Here is a 20650-nt window from a genome sequence, read left to right as displayed (position 1 = left end):
TGGTATGGGGTCATTAAGATAAAATCATTGCGTTAAGCCTCATGGGATTATCACAACAATGTCCAGGTCAAGCCCTATATTAGGCCTATGCAGCATCACTAGGGATCCCCTGCTGAAACCACTGCACGGACAGTTGGAACATTAGTGCAACATGCCTCCCTCTAGCCCAGTCAAACTGGTCCAGCTTCATAAATTGCCTTGCTGACTAGGGGTTTTCACATACAGAAATAGCCCCACATGTAAATTATTCAGGAAGCAAGAAAGATATGAAGCCAAAGTATTGTTTGCTGGGTGTCGTATCGAGGAGTGTGCTCCCTGAAAGAACTACCTTCTTTAAAACAATTCTGCAGCTGGTTCCTCCACATGTGCGTCCTGACTACTCGAGTCTGTAGGTCTCCCAGACCTCCGTATTAATTAGATTTGGTGGCATGCAATGCTTGGGGAATAGCAAACTGGAGCAGCTAGAATAACTATGCTACTGCAGGAGTTTCATAATCCGAGGAGGAGCAATGCAGCAGGGAAAGAGAATAGGCTTTGCGTTGGATATTTCAGGACAGGGTCACGCATACATTTGTGCATCCCAGTTGAAATACCAATGTACTCCTCTCCCCCGTGATTACCAAGTATTGATACCAAAAAAGGTGAAGGACGACATCCTGCTTCATTATAAAACACATTGGGTTTGGATAGCTCCAAGAGCAGCATTTTTTTTTCAGGGAACTGCAGCCAAGTTACTTCACAACATATAGTACCAATATCATATGGATGAGAAGGAAAACATATAAATCGTAAGGAAAACCGATCAGCACTGAGTCGAGGGAAAGTTCAAACTTGTAACTACATGACCGACATTAGAAAACAAAACTTTTATAAAGGCTCGTACTCCTGTGAAGCCACTGCCTCGAAACAATGAAACAAACACGAAGACTGATGTATTAACCACACAAGGATAGTTGGCTCACATCTAGAGTAAGCCTTATCCGTTTAAACTGAATTTCATGTTGATGAGTCAATAGACAAACACAGCAACAACAACAAAAAACCTGAAGTTACTTTAATTTTTAATTAAAATTTTTGGCATAAAATTGTACACAGTACTACTTGGTAGAACTGAACATCAACAGAGGCATAATAACTTAGGGTAGCTGAACCTTTGATTTGCCACAAAAGGGTTGCAGCTAATCAGTTAAAAAAATGGAAACAATATTTTACAACGCTGGAGAAGCCAGAATATAAGTCAAACAGACACAAGACACTCATTTACATTGGCACAAACTTAATTTGTTGGAAGAGGTCTATGGACAGCCTTCATGTGCACCACTTCCGTACAGTTAAAATGTTTGGCACAATTGTTTGCATTTTGTCCAAGAATTTCGAAGCAAACATTAGGCTTACAGCTACGATTCCAATGCAATGGGAAAGGCAGGAGGGCGGGAAGAACCATTCACAGGACCACTGGAGGGAATTCTATTTGAAAAAAACAAATATAAGAACATCCTTTGCCTTGGCAAGACAATCTTTCCCCTTCTCTTGCATCTCCTCCTTAAGAGCTTGGACGGCAACATGCTAATTACCAAAGGCACATGCAAAGCCTATACAAAGACAGTTCATGAAGAAAAGAGCTTTGCTGGCTCAACTGGTTTCCGAAGGACAACTGCTCTAGACAATTCCAGATGGTCTCAAATGGTTTAATTCTGGGGCAAAATTGTAAATAATAGAAGTTAAATACCATTAAATGGGTGAGGTAAATGTTACCAATATAAAAACTCAAAATCGAGCCAGTGCAGACACTTTTGGTTGAAGGTCTTGAGTTGGAGTCTATACAATCTTCATTTTTGTGCTGATTTATTAAAAAGAACAGGGGACAAAAAGTTTCATGAAACTTAATTCACAGAAAGGCAACTGATGTATTGGTGGAGTAAGGCATCAGAATTGGAGTTTGGAGTGAGGATCTCCTGATTTCCTAGTAGAGTTCTCCATGATACATTGGCCGTGTTTTCCAGGTGTAGGTTCATTGTAACCGCTCGATGAGTCCCGGGGAAAGCCCAAGCTGTAAGAGTTGTTGTGTAGAAAGATGGGCCAGGTGAGGGAAAAACTTGTTCAATTTCTCCCAGCACAGTTCTAAAAGACTGGGCACCACCAGCCAGATTTTAAATAGCGATCCAGTCCGTTTGTTTCCTTGAATGTTGACAACTCCACCATGGATGTACATGCAGCCAGCCTACAAAGAAGAAAGAATTTGTTAAGTCTGAAAATGCAGATTCCCTCTGACAAAATTCAAGTGAACAGATAAATTGATCAACCTTCATGCAGTGCAACACAGTGCGTTTTTGTGGCGAACTGACTAATGGCAAGAAAGGAAGAGTTTCTTACCTGTAACTCCAGTTCTCTCGTAGGTGAATTTCCATTACAGTCATAAGCACTAAATAGTCCCGCTCAAGTGCGGGGACTAGGGAGCATTTTTCACAAAATATCTTAAGTGTAGATGTTTGCCTTTCTTCAAGAAGGCCAGCTGTCACTTAATAAAGAAACATATTATGCAGCCTAAAGGACAAGGCTACAATAGCCAAATTCTTCATTATGTACTTAAAAAAGGGGCCAGGAGAATTATACATATGTAAAGTTTCATGATGTTTTAATATGACAGCATAAATCTTTCACAAACTCTTTTTTTGATAGAGCATAGAGATGAAGGGAAGTAGGACAGAGTAGTAGGGCAGAGTAGCCCCCCCAGGATGTCATTATAGGAGAACCCATGAACCACCAGTATTCCATCATGCTGAGCAGGTGGCAGTTGCTTCAATGCTTTTTGACGTGGTGAATGATATGTAGGTCCCACGGTGACCTCTGTCCACTCCACAGAGGAGGAGGGAGGGAGGGTTGTTGAGGATTAGAATGGAAATTCCCTTATGAGAGAATTGGAGTTACAAGTAAGAAACTATTCCTTCTCTCGTGGGGGATTTCCATTTAGAGTCATAAGCACCGACTAGAGTAGCAAGCCCATCCCTACTAAGAGAAGTGGAGCAGACAGAAAGAACTATGGCAACCATTTAAGCGTCTTCTCTAGCATCAGAGTCTAGGCAGTAATGTTTGGTAAATATATAGACAGTTCTCCATGTGGCTGGTTTGCAAATATCCGGAATGGGGATATTCCTCAATAAAGCAACAGTAACCGCTTTTCCTCTAGAGGAGTGTGCTTTAGGTTTAGCGATCGTATCTGGTTAGCTTTTTGGTAACACAAAAGGATGCAGGAAACTATCCATCGGGTCCGAAATAAGTTTGGGGAGAAATTTCAAGTGAGTTCCTATGACCCCCTTTGCCAGAGTGGAAGAATGTGTATGGTTGGTGAGGAGTAAGTGCTTAGATTCTCGCTAACCCTGCGAGCCGATGTTCTTGCTAGAAGGAAAGCGGTCTTCCAAGAAATATGTTGCAGGAAAGCTTTGTGGATAGGCTCCAGGGGGTCCTGCAGAAGACGTGCAAGTACTAGGTTAAGCTCCCAGGGAGCAGAATGACGCCTAATGGGAGGGAAAACCTTTAACCCTTCTAGAAAATCCTTGATTACAGAGATTTTGAAAAAACGGTTTGTGTAGAACATTTTTTGTAGGCAGTAAGATCTGCCAGGTGGTCATTTATAGAAGAGAATCGCAAGCCAGATTTTACCAAATGGAGTAAGTATGGAAGGAAGTTGGATCCATGTTCTTAGAGAAACATATGCAAAGTCTCTTCCATTTGAAGGCGTATGCGTAACGTGTTGAAGTCTGCTTAGCCTCTTTCAGGATGTCCGTGCAGTCTTGCGGCAGATTTGTGTCCGTGCTGCACTAGCTCAGGAGCCATGCCGCAAAATTCAAAAAGGAGAGATTGGGGTGTACCATCTGGCCTCCGTACCTAGTTAGCAGGTCTGGTCTGCATGGCAGTTTGAGATATGAACGGGTGGACTGGTGAACGAGGTACGTGATCCACCATTGACGTGACCACTCCAGAGCAAAGACCACGTTGTTAAAACACGTGGCATTACATCGCAAGTCGTTTCTATGACTTGCGCTAGGTGGCGTGCAACACCAGGGATGTTTTGGATTTTAAATCCAACACATTCCCTGCTGTTGCACTAACTGGAGTAGGAATAGTAATTTATACTATTCCTAAATCCAGCGCAAGTCGTAGAAACGACTTGCGATGCAAAGCCACGCGTGGTAACACTGTCGTTTTAACGACTACGTTGTAACCGACTGCGTGGTAATAGCAAGCGTAGCAAAAGTGCTTTATTCATGAGGATCATCTTGGTTCTCTATTGGAACAACTTGATGAGGACTGTTGGGATCAGGGGAAATTATCAGAATAGAGTAGAGAAATTTGCCAGACTAATTGATCCATAGGGCATTCCCCAGAGTCCGTGGCTTGAAGTAACTTGAGGCAAAGCTTCAGCATTTTTGTATTCTGCTGTGGCAAACAAGTTGATGGCCTTTTGGACGATGTTGTCGTTTAAGACCCCATCGTGGTTTTCTTGCAGGAGTCTGATGAGGGAGCCTGCTTGAGAATTTTGAACCCCTGGAAGGGGAGTTGCCGTGATCACGAGGTCCCTGGCTAGAAGCCATTTCCAGATACTCTGGGTCTCGTGTGACAAGGGCCTGGATCTCACCCCTCCCTTGCTTGTTGGCTAGGACATGGTTGTTGTACTGTCCATCTGAACAAGCAGGGAGTGAGATCTGAAGGACAGATGTAACACCTTCATTGCCTGATAGACTACTCATAGCTCGAGGACATTGACATGGTATGTCGATTCCCTCTACGACCACTCACCCTGGACTTGGATATGATCCATGTGGGCTCTTCTGCCTAATAGTGAAGCCTCAGTGACTATGGTTTGAGGTGGGATCTCCTGATGAAATCGCATACCTCGAAGTAGGTTGGTTGGAGAGCACCATCACTTCAGGGACAGCTTCGCATGAAGGGATAGTTGTATCCAGTCCTACCAATTGCCTGTCAGTTGAGGAGATGGGCATTCACTGTGAGAAAGATGTAGGAGGCCATGGAGCCGAGGAGGGAGGATACTGTTCTCACTGTTGAATGAGAGGCTTTCATGAGAGCAGGGTACTTCCGATGGATCAATAAGCGCCTCTCCTCCAAAGGACACTTTTGCCAGTTTTGTGTTAATGAAAGCTCCAAGGTAATGGAAGGTTTGAACAGGGACAGGAGTCTACTTATTGTGGTTGACCTGAAGGCCTAAAGTTTTTAGGAAATTGTACGTCTAATTACAATGACGCTGAGTTTCCTGAGAAGTGGGCACCTGGATTAGCCAATCGTCTAGGTGTGGGTAGACTAAAATATTTTGTCTCTTGCGATGGGTAGCAACCACTCCCATGCACTTTCTGGAGAATGTCCTATGTGGACTTCAGGCAAAATGGAATTACTTGGTAATTGTAATGGTTCTGCCCCACTATGAACCTCAAGAACATTCGATGGTTTCTGGCAATTGATAAACGAAATTATGAATCTTTAAGACTGATAAAACTGAGCAAATCCCCCTGGTGTAATTGGGGATAAATTTGGTATAAAGCCAGCATCCAGAACTTTTCTTGCTGAATCTACTTGTTGGCTGTTTTGAGGTCGAGAATGGGTCCGAATTTGTTCTGATCTTTCTTCTTGACAAGAAAGTACCTGAAATAAATGCCTGTACCTCACTGTTGGTGAGGAACAGGTTCCACCGCCTGCTTTTGTAAGAGGATTTTGACCTCGAATCTCAACAGTGGGAGTTGGAAACTGGATAGGTTCAATTGTGTGGTCTGTGGAGGACTGGTGAACCTCAGACAATATACTGCAAACAATATTCAGAATCCAGGCATCTTGTGTCATTGTTGCCACTCTGCCAGATAATTTTGGATGCTTACTCCCTACCGGAGTGGGTAACAGAGGGAATTATTGATTTAGGGGTTTCACCCACAAGGTTGCTTGACCTTTTGAGCAGGCAGCTTGATAGATCTCCCTCTAGGCAGTTTTGTTTGGTAGGATTGATGCTGCTGCTGTGCACCATTTTGATGGTGCCACTGATACCAGTGAGGGGTTTGAACCCACTAGGAATAGAAGCAGCGTTGGTAGGATTTGGAAAGATTCTCTGTCCCTGGTTCTCTCTAAGCAGACTACCTTCAGTGTGTCTATTTCCACCCTCGTCAAAATAGAGTGGAACCAGAGAATGGAAGATTCAATATCCCCTGCTGCAATTCTGGCTCTATGTAAGGCGAACCAAGGAGTGCCTTCTAAGAGTGACACTGTGGCAGTAAATATGAACCACTAATAGGGAAACGTCTGCTGCAACACTAAAAGCTAGATTAGATACCATTAATCCTTCATTCCATGAAGTCTTCCCTCCGACCTCTGGGAAGGTGTTCTGCAAACTGGTTCCTGGATTCCCACAGTGCCTTGTCTTATCTGCCTAGAAGAGCCAGTGGCACTGGATGCTTTAGTGGTGGTGGCTGTTGTACTGCACACTTTGACCCACAGAGTTAAACTTCCGAATATCTTATCGAGAGGCACTGTAGAAGTTGGAGTAGTACTACTCCACAAAAAAGTACTTCACACTCTGACTAAAGTGCACAACTCTGAGACTAACCCTGGTTGGTAAGGGATAGGAAAGACCTATTCAAAGTGATGAGCTGATCTCCACTAGAGAGTGGAGAAGGACACACATCCTTTTGTTTTTTTTACCCTCACACACCCTAGTGGTGTCATGCTTCATCATCAGGTCACCCAGACGCCTCAGGGTGGGCTCGACGGTATTTCAGGGCGCTCTTGGATAGATGTGGCCAGGGGGGCTCAAAGATTAAAAACCTGCAGTCAGACCGCAGTTTCCCTTTATTCGTGGATCCGTCAGGGATATTAAAAAACAAAAGGTTAATGGGGGTCAAACAGGAGGTTTATGATCCTGTGACCTTAGTGCCAACATGTTTCAGTCCTAGTCTACACAAAATTGATCCTGGACTTTCTTCAGGGCTGAGAATAACAATATTCCTCCCAGGACAAAGGAGGATGGGGGTTACCACCCTGCTTTTATTTTTAGGGCAGATAGATGCTCCTAAACTGCCTAGTAATAGATAATTTATATTAGTTTAGTATTCACTCCATCCCATCTTAGGAGAGTAATCGTGCCTCAGGGAACTCAGAGAATGGGGTAGCCCTTTAGTCAAACTGACATCAAGGGTCCTGCCCCGCGACGTTACCTATTAGGTTCGGGTCCCCGGGCTTGTGCACAAGGACTGAAACATGTTGGCACTAGGGTCCTAGGAGCATAAACCTCCTGTTTGACCCACATTAACCTTTTGTTTTTTAATATCCCCGACGGATCCACGAATAAAGGGAAACTGGGATCTGGCAGGTGTTTTTTAATCTTTAACTCCCCCATGCCACATCTATCCAAGAGCTCCCTGAAATACAGTCGAGCCCATCCTGACTTTTAGGCGTTAGGGTGACCCAATGATGTAGTATGACACGAATAGGGTGTGTGAGGGTAATAAAAACAAAATGATGCGTTTCCTTCCCCACTCTCTAGTGGAGATCAGCTCATCACTTTGAAAAGGTCTTTCCCGTCCCTTACCAACCAGGGTTATTTTCAGAGAGTCGTAAACTTTGGTTAGAAGAGGGAGGTGTACATTTTTCTGGAGTAGTGCATACACATGGGAAGATGTACTCCCACTATAGGAATACTCTCGACCCTTCCGGCACAGGGAGTTCCCTACCCATGTATGCAATAGTATACTGGTTCTTGAAGTTGGAGTACCAGCATGTTGCTTCTTTGCTGCTACTATAATAGAGTCTGGTGTATGATCTGTTCAGAGGAAAGCAGGATCTTGCTTCAGAGGGCTATATATCTTTGGAAGCCGGGATGGAGCCGGCTTAACTGAGGTTGGAGTCAGGAAGAGGTCCATACCAGGTTCAGAGAGACCTTGGCACTAGAGGCAAAATAGTCCTTCATGTTGACCAGTGTTGTAGAGCCTCAAAAATAACTGATGTTATTGGTGTTGGAGTCGACATAGGAATTTAAGTTTCTCTGCTCCCCGGTTATATTCGTGAAAGTACAGTCTGAAAGTGTTGAGGAGTATCGTCCAGAAGTGGAAGACATGTCCATATGAGGTCTTGACCGAGATCTTTGTGGTTAATGAGGACGATGGCGGGGGCACATGGAAGATGTAGAAGTGCACCTTGGGCTGTGTTGATGGCACCTAGAATGATGCCGCAATTTGGAGGAAGATCTGGGTCTTGGAGAGGCTGGTGCCGGTTGAATTGGAGACAGTAGAGGCGGAGAAGACTGTGCTAGTGGTGGTGAACATAGTTGAACCCCTGAAGAAGGGAGATTATGTTCAAGAGTACTCTGAATCTGGGGAGAGACAAAAACCAGTGAATTAACCGCATCGCTGCGGCGGTTATTTTTCCGCTGTGCGGCTTTTTTAAAAAAGCCGCGTTCGATGACTAGCTCAGCTCGTCATCCGCACACGACCACCGTGGCAGATGACGAGCTGAGCTCGTCATCGCCAGCGAAGGGGTTAAATAGTGTCACAACGTTTAGTTGTAAATGTTTGAGGAAAAAGACCACAATTGGCCAAGCTCAATGCTCCAGGATCCTGTCAGCAGGAGCCGGAAAAAAGAACTGAAGCAACTGCCACCTGCTCAGCATGATGAGATACTGGTGGTCCCTAGGGTCTTAAAAAGGTACAGCCTTTATTTGTAACTCATATAAAGACAACATATGGGGCTACTCTGTTCTGCTTTCCTTCCCCTCTATGTCTATCAAAGGGCTTGTGGCCCGAAAAAGTGGATACGACTATAGGAAGGGTGAAAAACTCACAGGGGAGGGCTGTGCACCTTACCAATCATAATCCAAGATCCAGAAGCATTGTAATAAAGGTGTCAATGTTGTAATGTGATAAGCATGCACCGTATTGATGTATACCTACGACTGTGCAAAAATAACTGACAGTGGACACCCATAACTGTAAATCTACCAAACACACTAAATGTAATGAGGAGTACTTGAATTTACTTTTTATATGTGCCAATTTAATGTGGAAAAATAAAAATATTTTCAACAAAAAAAAAGGGCTTGTGGAAGATGCATGCGGTTATATTAAAACATCATGACATTATACACGTATATAATTCTCCTGGCCCCTTTTTAAATACAAGATGAAGAATTGGGCCATTGTAGCCTGGGTATATAGGCTGCATATTGTTTTTCTTTAAGTGACTGCACGCCTTCCTGAAGAATGCAAACATCTACACTTAAGACAGTGTGAAAACGTGCTCCGGGGTCCCAGTGGATGAGACTATTCAGTGCTTAAACTATAAATGGAAATCTCCTACGAGAGAACCAAGTCTTCCAAATTGTTAAAATATCAATCATGAACGCAAACTTACAAAAGACACCATATTGACTGAGACAGGTCATTTAGCCTAAAAAATGTGCATCAAAGAATATAAAGCATGATTATTACAGAAATTAAACATTACTACGGGCTTGGGAATCTGAAGAAAGATGAACAGTATGTAAACATCACAAGAAGTAAAAGGGAGCAATAAGTATACCAAGTGAAAAATCCAAATTTAGTCTATAGAATATAGGGGAGAACCATTTGTTAAAGCTTTGTAAAATAAGCATCCAAAACCAGGATGGCTGATTTAAGAGAATGTACCCTACTCCCATTTCTGCTTAACTGGGTTGGTTTAAGTAGTAGCAAACACTAAAATGAGCCTAAAACACACCAAACACTAGAGGCCGGTTTTGGACTGCAAATACACATACGATTTACAATCTACTTTTAAAATATGAATGCATACTTCATCTGATAATTATATCTTACAGCTTGAAGATTTCCAGTCGTCCATTTAGTGCAAAACCCTACCTTGTCATATAGGTTTATCACCTGAATGTTATCCTGGGGAAATGGAATACTAGGTCTAAGGTTAGTGTTTTTCAATCCTACTGAATCTAATAATTGCTTTTCAGTGGAAACCGGGTACAAAAATATGAATTCTCCTGTATTTATACTGGTTCAGAGCACCGTCTTGCAAAGCTAAGTACTATTCTATTATCAGTGCAACTGCTGTGCCATACTTGAGGCACATAAGCCAACAAATATGTCCTTGTAACCACCCAGAGGTTCGCTAAGCCCCCTGAATCTACTTCCAGGTCCCTGTCCGTGCCATTTGGCGAGACCTGCTCACCTCATCTGGATTCAGTTTTATGTTCTTTGCCGGCTGCTGTGCTGCATTTAATGGCAACATGTCCAGTTGTGCTTGTCCTTTCTGCACAAGAGGGAACGTATACCAGAACAGTGCATATAGGCCAACAACTGCACACAATACAAAGATAAAGTACCTGCCGCAACTCTTACACACGCCCGGTGGACCACAACAGTCCCCATATGCTTTCAACTAAACACAAGCCTGGCACAAATCAATGCTTAGCAGTCCTCACACTGACTTTCAAATAAAGACAATTTTCAATAGGCTTGGCCCAACAAGAAGGAAAAAATAGAGAAGGAAATAAAAGCTTCACAGAAGTAAACATATATTGCTTGGTGGGTGTCCTATATTTAGCAGTTCACCTACCATGTCACACTTTGACTTTAGTCACGTGACCTACACAGTCAAACGACCAACGGTCTTCCGGGGGCTCGTAAAGTTTCTCTACGGCCGCAGCTGTTATTTCATACAGCGTATAGTTTGCAGTCACCAAAAGTCATTCTGCCAAAAGCATGCATATAAATTCCTCAGCAGGCTTCTCCTCTATGACCAGGCACACTAGGCAAGGTTACCGATCACACATTAACTATCTGTTATTAGTGTATTCCTTTCTTGGTATACTTAGAGAAAGAACAGCACAAAAAACACCCTGGCTTGCAATAACGGAACCTGAGATGTAGTCCTTACTCCAAGTCGTAAATCCTCTTTCAACATATCATTGCCCTTTGATTAAACAAAATAGCAGGAGGATGGTGCATTTATTAACCTTTATTCTGCTGAAATCAAAATTTAATGAGGTGCAAACACACCTCCAGCCAAGCACATCCTTACATGGGTGGGAGAGGCCTTGCGGAAAGTGGAGACGGTCTCTCACTAATAGAATGGGCAGGGAAAATATAGAAATAATGGAAAGTTACAAGAACTAAAATGTAAAGAAAGGGTAGGAGGAATGGGAAAGGAGGAAGGAGAGTTGACAATTGGAAGGACAAGGGAAAGAAGGAAATGGTTATTTACAAGCACTGGAAAAAACGCACTGATAAACACCGATTGTTTTGATTTTTGAAAACACTACCAAAAAAGGACCCAAAATAGCAACAGATAAAACAAGCATTTGCAATGCAATAGGTCTCGCATTTACGTGAGACCTATTGCATTGGAAATGGAAGGCATCAGGATAACGGGAGGGAGGGAGGGCGGGCGGGCGGGTGGGTGGGTGGGTGGGTTGGGGAGGGAGGTGGTGGGGAGGGAGGTAGCGGGGAGGGAAGGCACAGACAACGGGTGGGGTGGAGAAGGCCCTGACAGCGGGATGGAGGAGAAGGCACAGACAACGGGAGGGTGGGGGAGCGAGAAGGCACGGACAACAGGAGGGAGGGGGAGTAAAGAAGGCACCAAACAGTAGGAGAACCTCATTGAAGAAAATAGTGCTCACAGTCTAAATAACACGTACCATGTAACAACCTAAGTAAGAGGCCAGTCTCCATGGGAGGTGACAAATGAAGAAGGGGGGGGTACTACGGAGTGACTAACAAGCTTATCAACGAATCAGAAGCCAGCATTTAGGACAGACAATGACATAAGCCAATGGCAAATATGGGCGGAGCTTCTATTCACCTATTCCTCTACAATAAGCCTCGCGGAGCAGTGCATGCGCACTGGTTTTAGGCGCGACCTAAAAAGCAAATGAATCTGGCATGCACTGATCAAAGTGAATCAAGAAAATGAGAGGGACAATGAAGCCAATCGTTGATAATCAATGGAAGGGTTCTAAGCCCACTATAAGCTCCCAAAAAGTGTCGAAAGCATATTGTGTGGTCTGTCAAGGTGAGACTTTGAAAAAGAACCCAAAGTTTATGCGGATACTTTTTGTAGGAAAAAAATATGAAGCATACAAACAAGGGCTTTACTTACATTGGGGGTGTAGTGAAAGCCTTAACACCCAAGTGGTTAAAGCATGGTAAAATCACACGTAACCAATATGAAAATGTACCCCTTATGCACAGGTGGTACGCGGTGTCTAAATTTTAGTTTACATCTTTTAAGCCACACCTGTTAGAAAGAACTCCTAGTTACACTTCTTTGGCCACTTTATCATCCCACTTAAAGCACTTAATTTAACATAGATCATACAATAGAGTGAAAGGTGAAAATACTTTATAATAACACTTAAAACATATTTCATTTCAAGGTAATCCACTTTCTCATGTATTAATTCAAAATGAACAACTGATATAACTCACGCGCGAGACCCCAGTGCAGCTTTCTCGCCGGAGCCGTCTACGTGTGAAATGTAGCTATTCCTATGCAGCAGGATTCGGGGCTGTCTGCCTTCCATGGATACCGTCTTTGTTCCGTCACTAGTGAACTAGGTTACCATTCTAGTGCTCAGCCGGAGTTCGGGTGCTACGAGACAGAAGGGGCAGTGACAGCGATTTAGAAGCCCCACCCCCTAAACCTGCTCATCGTTTTGACATGTGCGTCCTTGCATCTTCAGCGTGCCCCTGGTCGCAGGGTGTGACGTAGGGGAAGCAGTTTGTCTGTGTTTAATAGATCCGTGTTTGTGATCACGTTGTTGTTGGTGAGTATACGTTTGTTTGCTCTTGTCCAGTAATCATGATTTCACGTGGTGATCATGTTGTTATGCTTCGCGGTGTCTGTTCAGTGAACATCTATGATGATGATCTGAATCTGGAAGAGTATAGCTGACCGAAAGGAAGGTTTTGATTTCCATAGAACGTGATTAAACCTCAAACATGGGGTGAAACAATCTTGGCTATTTGTAGTAGAAAAGCTTTTTATTTTTATCAGGGCTTATCCAAACGCACCCCCTTCTGAAGGACCAAACTTCGCCAGTTTTTTGTTAACACCTTGTCCCGTGCTTCTTCATGCTTCGGAAAAATACATCCAGTGTATGTTGATAACTCTTTGTTGGTTTCTCTTTTCCTTCTCTTTACTTAATTCATGCTTATCTCCCCAATCCTTTTGAATGATTACACAGTCTAAATTAAACCGAAGGAGCCACTGCTATGCTCAAACATCGTATCTTCCTAGTGTCATCGTTCATCTATGTGTCATAGTGGCATGCAATGTCCTTATCTTGTTCAGTAGGTGCTACTTTAGTGTGTGTAAATATATATTTTTTATTTATTAAGCACTTCTCCTGAGGAGGTCTGAAAGCATTTTACGCTAGGCAGCACGCTGCTCCAGAAACCCAAGGTTAGTGATTAATATAGAGTTATTGGTTATTGTTGGGTTGCAGGAGCATGATCTTTGACCGAAGGAGAGGTTGTCATTTTTGATTAGATGTGACCATTTTTCAGAGATATAATTATAGAGATTCTGGAAAACATGCATGTGATTAGGAACAGGTTGTGCGAGGAGAACCGGCAGTTTGGTAAATGAGGAGAGTGTCATTTGAAAGACGAGAAGGGCAAAAGGCGGAAGTCCCGCCCCAGGGGAGGCTGCGAAACATTGTAGGCACGTAGGAGGAGCAGAGTCAGCTGATGCAAGAGAGGGAAGCCCCGCATGACGGAGCTTGTAGCCCGGTGAGTGCGGCGGGTGGGGCTTAGTTGTAGGGGGTGTGCTGTGTGTGTGTGTGTGTGCATGCGTGAGTGTGGGTGTGTGTGTGTGTATGTATGTATGTGAATGTGTGAGTGTGGCTGTGTGTGCATGCGTGGCTGTGTGTGCGCGCACGCTTGAGTGTGGCTGTACGTGCGCGTGTGTGCATGCTTGTGTGTGTGTGTGTCTGTATGTTTGTGCATGCATGAGTGTGGCTGTGTATGTGCACGCGATTGAGAGAAGCTGACTTGCGGTGAATGTTTAACAGGAGATGTGCACGGCGCCGGGCTGGGCGTGCGCGCCCACGAGGTGAAATCGCCGAGGGAAAGTGCGTGCCCATCCCCTATCCAACATTCCCAGCAAGTCGGCAACAATAGGTCTTTCGCTAGACGCGAGACCTAAAAAAGATAACAGGAAAGCCTAGTTATAACCCATATGTAGAGTCCTGCCACTGCGACTTCCAGACATGCCTTTGACATCAGCTGAATGCAGCGTACGGAAACTGCAGTAAAAGGCACGGAATTCAATGTCAAAGCAGGGCTCAAAGCCTGTTGCAGCCAATGACAATCCTTTGCGAAGGCCAATATCAAAACTATAAATTTTTTGATGTGCCTTTCTTCCTGGCGAGGGAATGTTCAGGACTGGGTGTGGGAACGCGGGTAGAAGAGGGTAAGAGAAACGTATTGCTGCCATGTTGAGGGCAAAGACTAACTCACATTTGGGGCTAGAGATAAAGAAAACTGAAAAGTGAAACCTGGAACCTAGTCAACAGCACTATCCATGAGGTCAGAATATTACACCAGCCCAGCATGTGAACTAACCCAGGAGCACAAATATCGAAATCACAAAAGAAACCCTGATCTCCACAGCACCAACTTGGCCTACACAAGAGAAGCATGAACCATGTAGTAGTAGTCCCAGTGCTTTGAGACACACACACACACACACACACACAGTTGCTCACCACATGTCCCTAAAGACTGCCAAATTGTGACCAGACTTAAGGTGCTGCCTGGCCATGAGTGACAAATCCCTGTCGCCCCCATGAAGTCTGGCATCTGAATAGATTCACCCAGAGCGTGCTTCAGATGTGCATATCTTCCTCTTTGGACCCAAATAGGGCGATAGGCCCCTGCTGCCATCCTAACTTTAAGCTGAGCAATGAACAATGTAGGTGTTCAAAATAAGTACAATTAATTGTGTCTGCTTTTGATCCTCTTCTATGGTCCTACTACTACTCCTGCAATTTAGCACACTATTGTTGCAACCTTCACTTTTAAACCGGTTTAAAATATGTAAGTAAAACAGGTATTGGGCTATGACTATCAGCTGGACAAGGGATTTATTTCGAATGGCTTCCAACTGCCATGCAAGCCCTACTCTTCAATTACATTTCACTACCTACAATCACATGCATATACCATCTATCCATTACCAAATGTACATACTAACCACTTGTCTCATACCAAACCTGACTCACCACTATCATATACACCAATACGTTGCCTGAAAATGAAAATCAATATATCCACCATACCTAAACATTAAGCAAACCACCAAACTCCTTCAAAAGTCAACAAAGGCACGCCCAATCCCATTCAGACTAACACCAGATCCGTCTGCAATAAAACTTCCTACATAACTGAACACTTAAAGTATCAAGCACACAGTACGTTTCACTGCTATTTATGAGATATGGATTGAAAAATACAACTTAGCCGCACTAGCTGCCTTTCACAATAACCTTGCTACTTGTGACCCACCTCTCACACTTCTCATTCCCAAGACAGGGGAGGAGGAGTAGACATTCTATACAACAAACGTCTTATTCCCCATGTCACAACAACCCAACATCTCTATCCTTTCATGCCACTACACAACAAATATTTAACTTGCAAAAGTCAACATCAATCAGGATCTGTGGAGCACGGCTGCATCACCCGTGAAGGTCTCAAGGCAGTGGGAGATCACGCTGCCAGTTCTCATATTGGTTGAACATCCAGCTCTTGAGGTCCTTCCTGAACTGCTGGAACATAATGAAAATCTACCATCCTCATGGGCCACATGATGCTGCTGCTCTGGAACTACGCTCCAGATAGGATACATTATCATCCGGAGGTGAAGGTTTTGCAGGGTACAGGTCTGGATACTTATCCATGTGTGGATCAATATTATAATCATCCTGCAGATCTGTAGGTAAAGTGTCATTGTCCTAATCATCATCATCCCCATCTCCTAAATCAGGCTGTGTGTGAGGAGATCCCTATGGTGGTGTGTAATGGATCTGATCCTGGCAGTATTGGTACTGGTGAAGATGGTGGCAGGGAACTTGTAGCAATGTCCTTCTTCTTAAGGGGGATCATGTATCCAGTGTCCTCTGAACTGAATTTTGGCTAGGATATGTCCAGTGTCTGGATTGATGTAAAGCTTTTTCTGCTTGGGATCCAATCTGTCCTTTATGATGTCCAAGATTGGTTCCAGCAGATCTGAAATATCTTCTTTGGATTTCGGCACCAAAAGTTTCGGTGCCAAACCGGACTTGTCCCTCTTACCCTTGGAAGTGGAAGGTTTCGGCTCCTAAGCGGACTTTTGTTTCTAAACAGGGGATTTTGGCTCTGAACAATATTGGTCTTTCGGCGAAGAATATTTTGGGTCTGAAGATGATCCGTCTCGGCTCAATCCCGAGACGAAAGGCATTACCACTTGTTTCGGTGCCGGGCCTGAGGGAGGGGCATCAAAAACATTGTTTCAGTGCCGACCAAGGCCTGAAGGCAGAGGTTGCGCTTAAGCCTTACGTTTGGTAAAAGATCAATTTTGGGGTACGGGGGTTTTGGTACTCATGATACCCAGTCCTGCTGGAATGTCTTCGGACTCCAACTCTATCTGAAGTTCCGAATCTGTTTCTGGGACAGAGAAGCCCTCCTGTACCGCAGCTGCCATTTCTTCCTATTCGGATTCTTCTCCAAAGATATCAGATTGTGCAGAGTTCCTTGGCCCTGCATTTCTCTGCATCAAGCCTGACTATTGCAAAGTCTATTTCCACCTGTCGTGTAGTTCCTAAAAACCTATAAAGGATCTGAGGGAGTAGACAGATTGTGGGATTGGTGTCCAGACTGATTCCAGACACCCCCACTGGCTATGATCGCCTGTAAACCAGCTAGCTCACAGTGCCACTACAAACCTCTCCAACCAAGGAGAGAATAGTTCTTGGCAACTATCGAACATGACAACGCTGTCCCATCAAGGATTGTGGAAACCCTGCGATACTTTTTGCTCAGTCACTCATGCTCATTTGTCTCCGAGAGATACACAGAATAAATGGTGGTGACGTTTTCAATAAGCATTTATTGAACCAGCGTCATTCTAGTGTAAAATAGGTGTGCTGAAACAACCATTAGACAGAAACCGATATAAATGATTATAAGCACCAACAGAGTAAAAGGATTGCAGATTTGAAACCCTCTAGGATAAAGTCAAACCCATTACCTGAAGTGGTAGACTGTGGGATTCCTGTCTTGGTCTCGAGATGGACACCCCACGAGGGATGTCAGACCATAGTGAGCTGGAGTGTCTGCATGCAGGAACCTTACCGTCTGTCAGCATGGAAGTCCTTTTTCTCCTCTCCCTGCCTCAGCAAAAATATGATGTTTATATACCCAAAGTGGTACCCGCAGTGGATCTACCTTGCGGTGTCATGTCGGACTTAGGATGACAGTAGAAATGTCCCTTATACATAGTTATTATGCAGGAGATGGTAGTCCTGCTGAGTTTCCAAGAATCCTCATGCATAATGAAGGATGCTAGTTTTCAGAGAAAATCCCACGTCCTGTTAGCAAGACCGTAACTAGGTCAAAGGTCAGTCCCAAGACCGTTATGTAGTGTAATAGCAGGGTAAATACAGGTGAGAGGTTAGGTTGCTACCTGAGGCTATTTGGGGTTCCTATACGAAACATAACAGACAGGTCTCGCAGTCTTCTTCCTTGTGCTCCGGTGATAAGCACAAGTTGCAGACCGTCAAGGGTAGAGTGGATTGAACACAGAGGGGAACCTGAAGGACTGTTTCGAACCGGAGCGCAGCAATACATGTCCGAACCAGATGGCGGAAAAAAACAATCTAGCAATGGAGTCGAAGCCCATGCGCACTATCACCAAAAGGAGGAGTCATCTTACCTTGTGACTAGGAAAAGCTTCTTTGAAGAAAAACAACTTGCAAACACCTGACCAAATACTGGATGGCCGAAGTATGCAAAGCATGTGTATCTACAGCACACATGTTTCGAACAAACTTCATTCACGGAAACTAGTTCCTAACTATACCTACTGGCAGCCGCCAATAGGATGAGCCAGACAGACAGACGCAAGCAGTCGCCCGTTTTAGTTCGGACCTAGTTTCCATAGGAAACGTTTTTTTGTTCTTCTTAAAACTTTAGCTTTTCAAAACTAGTTTGCTGCTCACTTGAGCTGCTGTCTTGAAAGTTTCAAGGGGCAGGGATTCGTCAAGCAGGGTCTCACAAAACACGTTTTTCCTCTGCAAATTTTCCATAGAGATTAGACACATTACAGCATGAACTGCTGAAAAAAATTACACAAAATTTGGCAGAAAGCTAGATCTTGGTCCAGAAAGCGTGGTTTTTGTGATTTGGTGTAAATCCGTTCAGTAATTTTTTAGATATTAAAGGAAAAACAAAAATGTACATCTTGGGACGCGAATCCTATGCAGACCCCTCATGGCACTTCGCAAATCCATGCACCAACAGGCCTGCTGTGATTGGCTGACTGCACCCTGAGTCAAAAGTTGTGGCCGCCATTTTAGACATCGGCAAACTGTCTCCGGCAGCAACAATAAACCTGAAATGTAGGGGAAGGGTAGAGATACCCTGACCCCCTGAGTGCAATATAGGGCTCTGTGAGGGTCCCCCTGATCAGTGGAGGCTCCTCCGCTAAGGTAATGGAGCGCCGCCCCACTGCCTTGATGCAACAAAGAATGGAAAAATAAATGATAATAAATAATGTTAATATCATTTTATATTGTCCTCTAGCTGCAGCAGCTTGCGTGAGGGGGCGGGCGGGAGAGCAGGGGAGGAGGATAAAACACTCGTAAGTGACCGTTTGGTCGGCCCTCTTGTGCCGCCCAAAACAGTCATGCAAACTTTGTGTTCTTCTGTATTCTGCATTACAGCCTGAGTGGAGAACATGCCCACCCCTCCAGCCACCAGCTGAGCACCGTGTCACGGCACGCGTGGGAGACCTGGTGCTTCAGATTCCTCCCAATAAGGAAGAGGACGCAGAAGAGGCGGAGGCCAGCCAGCCGGCCTGGCGGTAAGTGGAGGTACGTGATTTATTTTCCTTTTTTTACCCTATCACTCCCTGTCCCTCCCGCCCTTCTGCTGATGGGCAAGAAAATTCCCTAAACTGTTCTTTTTCCCCACATGCAAGGATTCACTAATCCATTGCGACGCCCAGCACAGCCCCCTGTGTTACTTCGCAGCGGATCCGTGAATCTCGCTGAAATTTAAATACACTCGCTCAGACACTCAAGGACCCTCTCACAAACCCACTCAGACAGTAACACCCACTGACAGACCCACTGAGATACTCATACTCAGTGACTGACCCACTCAGACACTCGCATATCCACTCACAGACACCCTTCGGACACTCACACATCCACTTAGATGCTAACAGCTAATCACTGATTCATTCAGACACACTTATGCACCTACTCTCAGATCACACATACACACCCACTCACAGACCCGAAAACTCTTGCACCTACTTAGACACACACACACACACAGCTACTCAGAGGAATTGGCAGATGCAAAGAGTCAAAGACAGGGTCCGAGTCACTGGAAGATCTACTCAGACACTAACACCCTCATTCAGTCACTCACATCCACTCACAGACTCACATAACCACTCACAGACTCACATAACCACTCACACACCCACAAAACTACTTACACACCCATACAGCCACTCCCACACTCACCCACTTACAAACCAATACAGCCACTCACCCATATAACAGCCAATCACACACCCAATCAGACCCATGCTGCCATTCACAAACCCACTCACACTGCTACTCACATACCCACTCACAGACTGAGTCACTCATACACCCACTTACCAACTCACAAATCAACTCACAAACCATAAAAACTGCTCACACATTCAAACACCCATAAAACACACACACAGACCCATACAGCCACTCACACACCCTGTAACTGACCCATATAGCCACTCACACACTCAACGTAGACGCACAAAACTGCTCACACCCTCAAAACTGCTCACAACCAAAAAGCCACTCACAGACCCAGTCACAAAGGGTACATGTAAAAAATAAAAATTTTAAAAATCTTTCGAAATAAACAAAACAAAAAAACAGGTTAAAGGGACATTATAGTTAGTAAATAGAATTTAAAAAACCTTAAAAATTCACTTTAAAAAAGCAAAGGTTAAAAGGACCTTATAGGTGGGTTCAGATTGTACACGCACAAAATCATAGAAATTCAGCAGATAGTTACCTGAGCATATTACATGGCTCATGACCTGGTCAGTGACATCACTGATGACATCTCAAATGACATCACTGATGACATCATCCATTGATTGGGAGTGTTTTCTAAAAGTGTGTGTATATACAGATCCCCTTGTATGTGTCAACCAGGCGTCTAGCTATCACAGCTACTTTATCCATTATTAGTTGCTGCACAGTAGTAAGACTCCAATGCTGCCAGCATTTACCATGTACACTGCCAATCACACCTTTGTACGTAATCTACCTATATCTAATAAAATGTTCTTGAGTCAATAAGAAAATGTTACTTATCCTGTCATATCTGTAGCGCTGTAG

At 44.2% G+C, this 20650-nt stretch overlaps 1 protein-coding gene across 2 annotated transcripts in view; it reads right to left on the bottom strand.

Annotated features, from left to right (window-relative positions):
- Nucleotides 1–1044: 1044 nt before the first annotated feature.
- KLHDC10 (kelch domain containing 10) overlaps nt 1045–20650 on the bottom strand; it is a 323217-nt gene continuing 303611 nt past the window's right edge. For both annotated transcript variants that reach the window (XM_086918903.1, XM_086918904.1), the window contains one exon: nt 1045–2221. In XM_086918903.1, coding sequence (XP_086775029.1) covers nt 2012–2221 — 210 coding nt within the window. In that variant the 3' untranslated portion in view covers nt 1045–2011. The remainder of the gene's footprint in view (nt 2222–20650) is intronic.

The sequence above is a fragment of the Lissotriton vulgaris genome, chromosome 1_1 (assembly GCF_964263255.1).
Source record: "Lissotriton vulgaris chromosome 1_1, aLisVul1.2, whole genome shotgun sequence".
In the NCBI taxonomy this organism is placed as follows: Eukaryota; Metazoa; Chordata; class Amphibia; order Caudata; family Salamandridae; genus Lissotriton; species Lissotriton vulgaris.
Note: the sequence above shows the minus strand (reverse complement) of the source record. Positions and strands in the feature narration are given on the sequence as shown.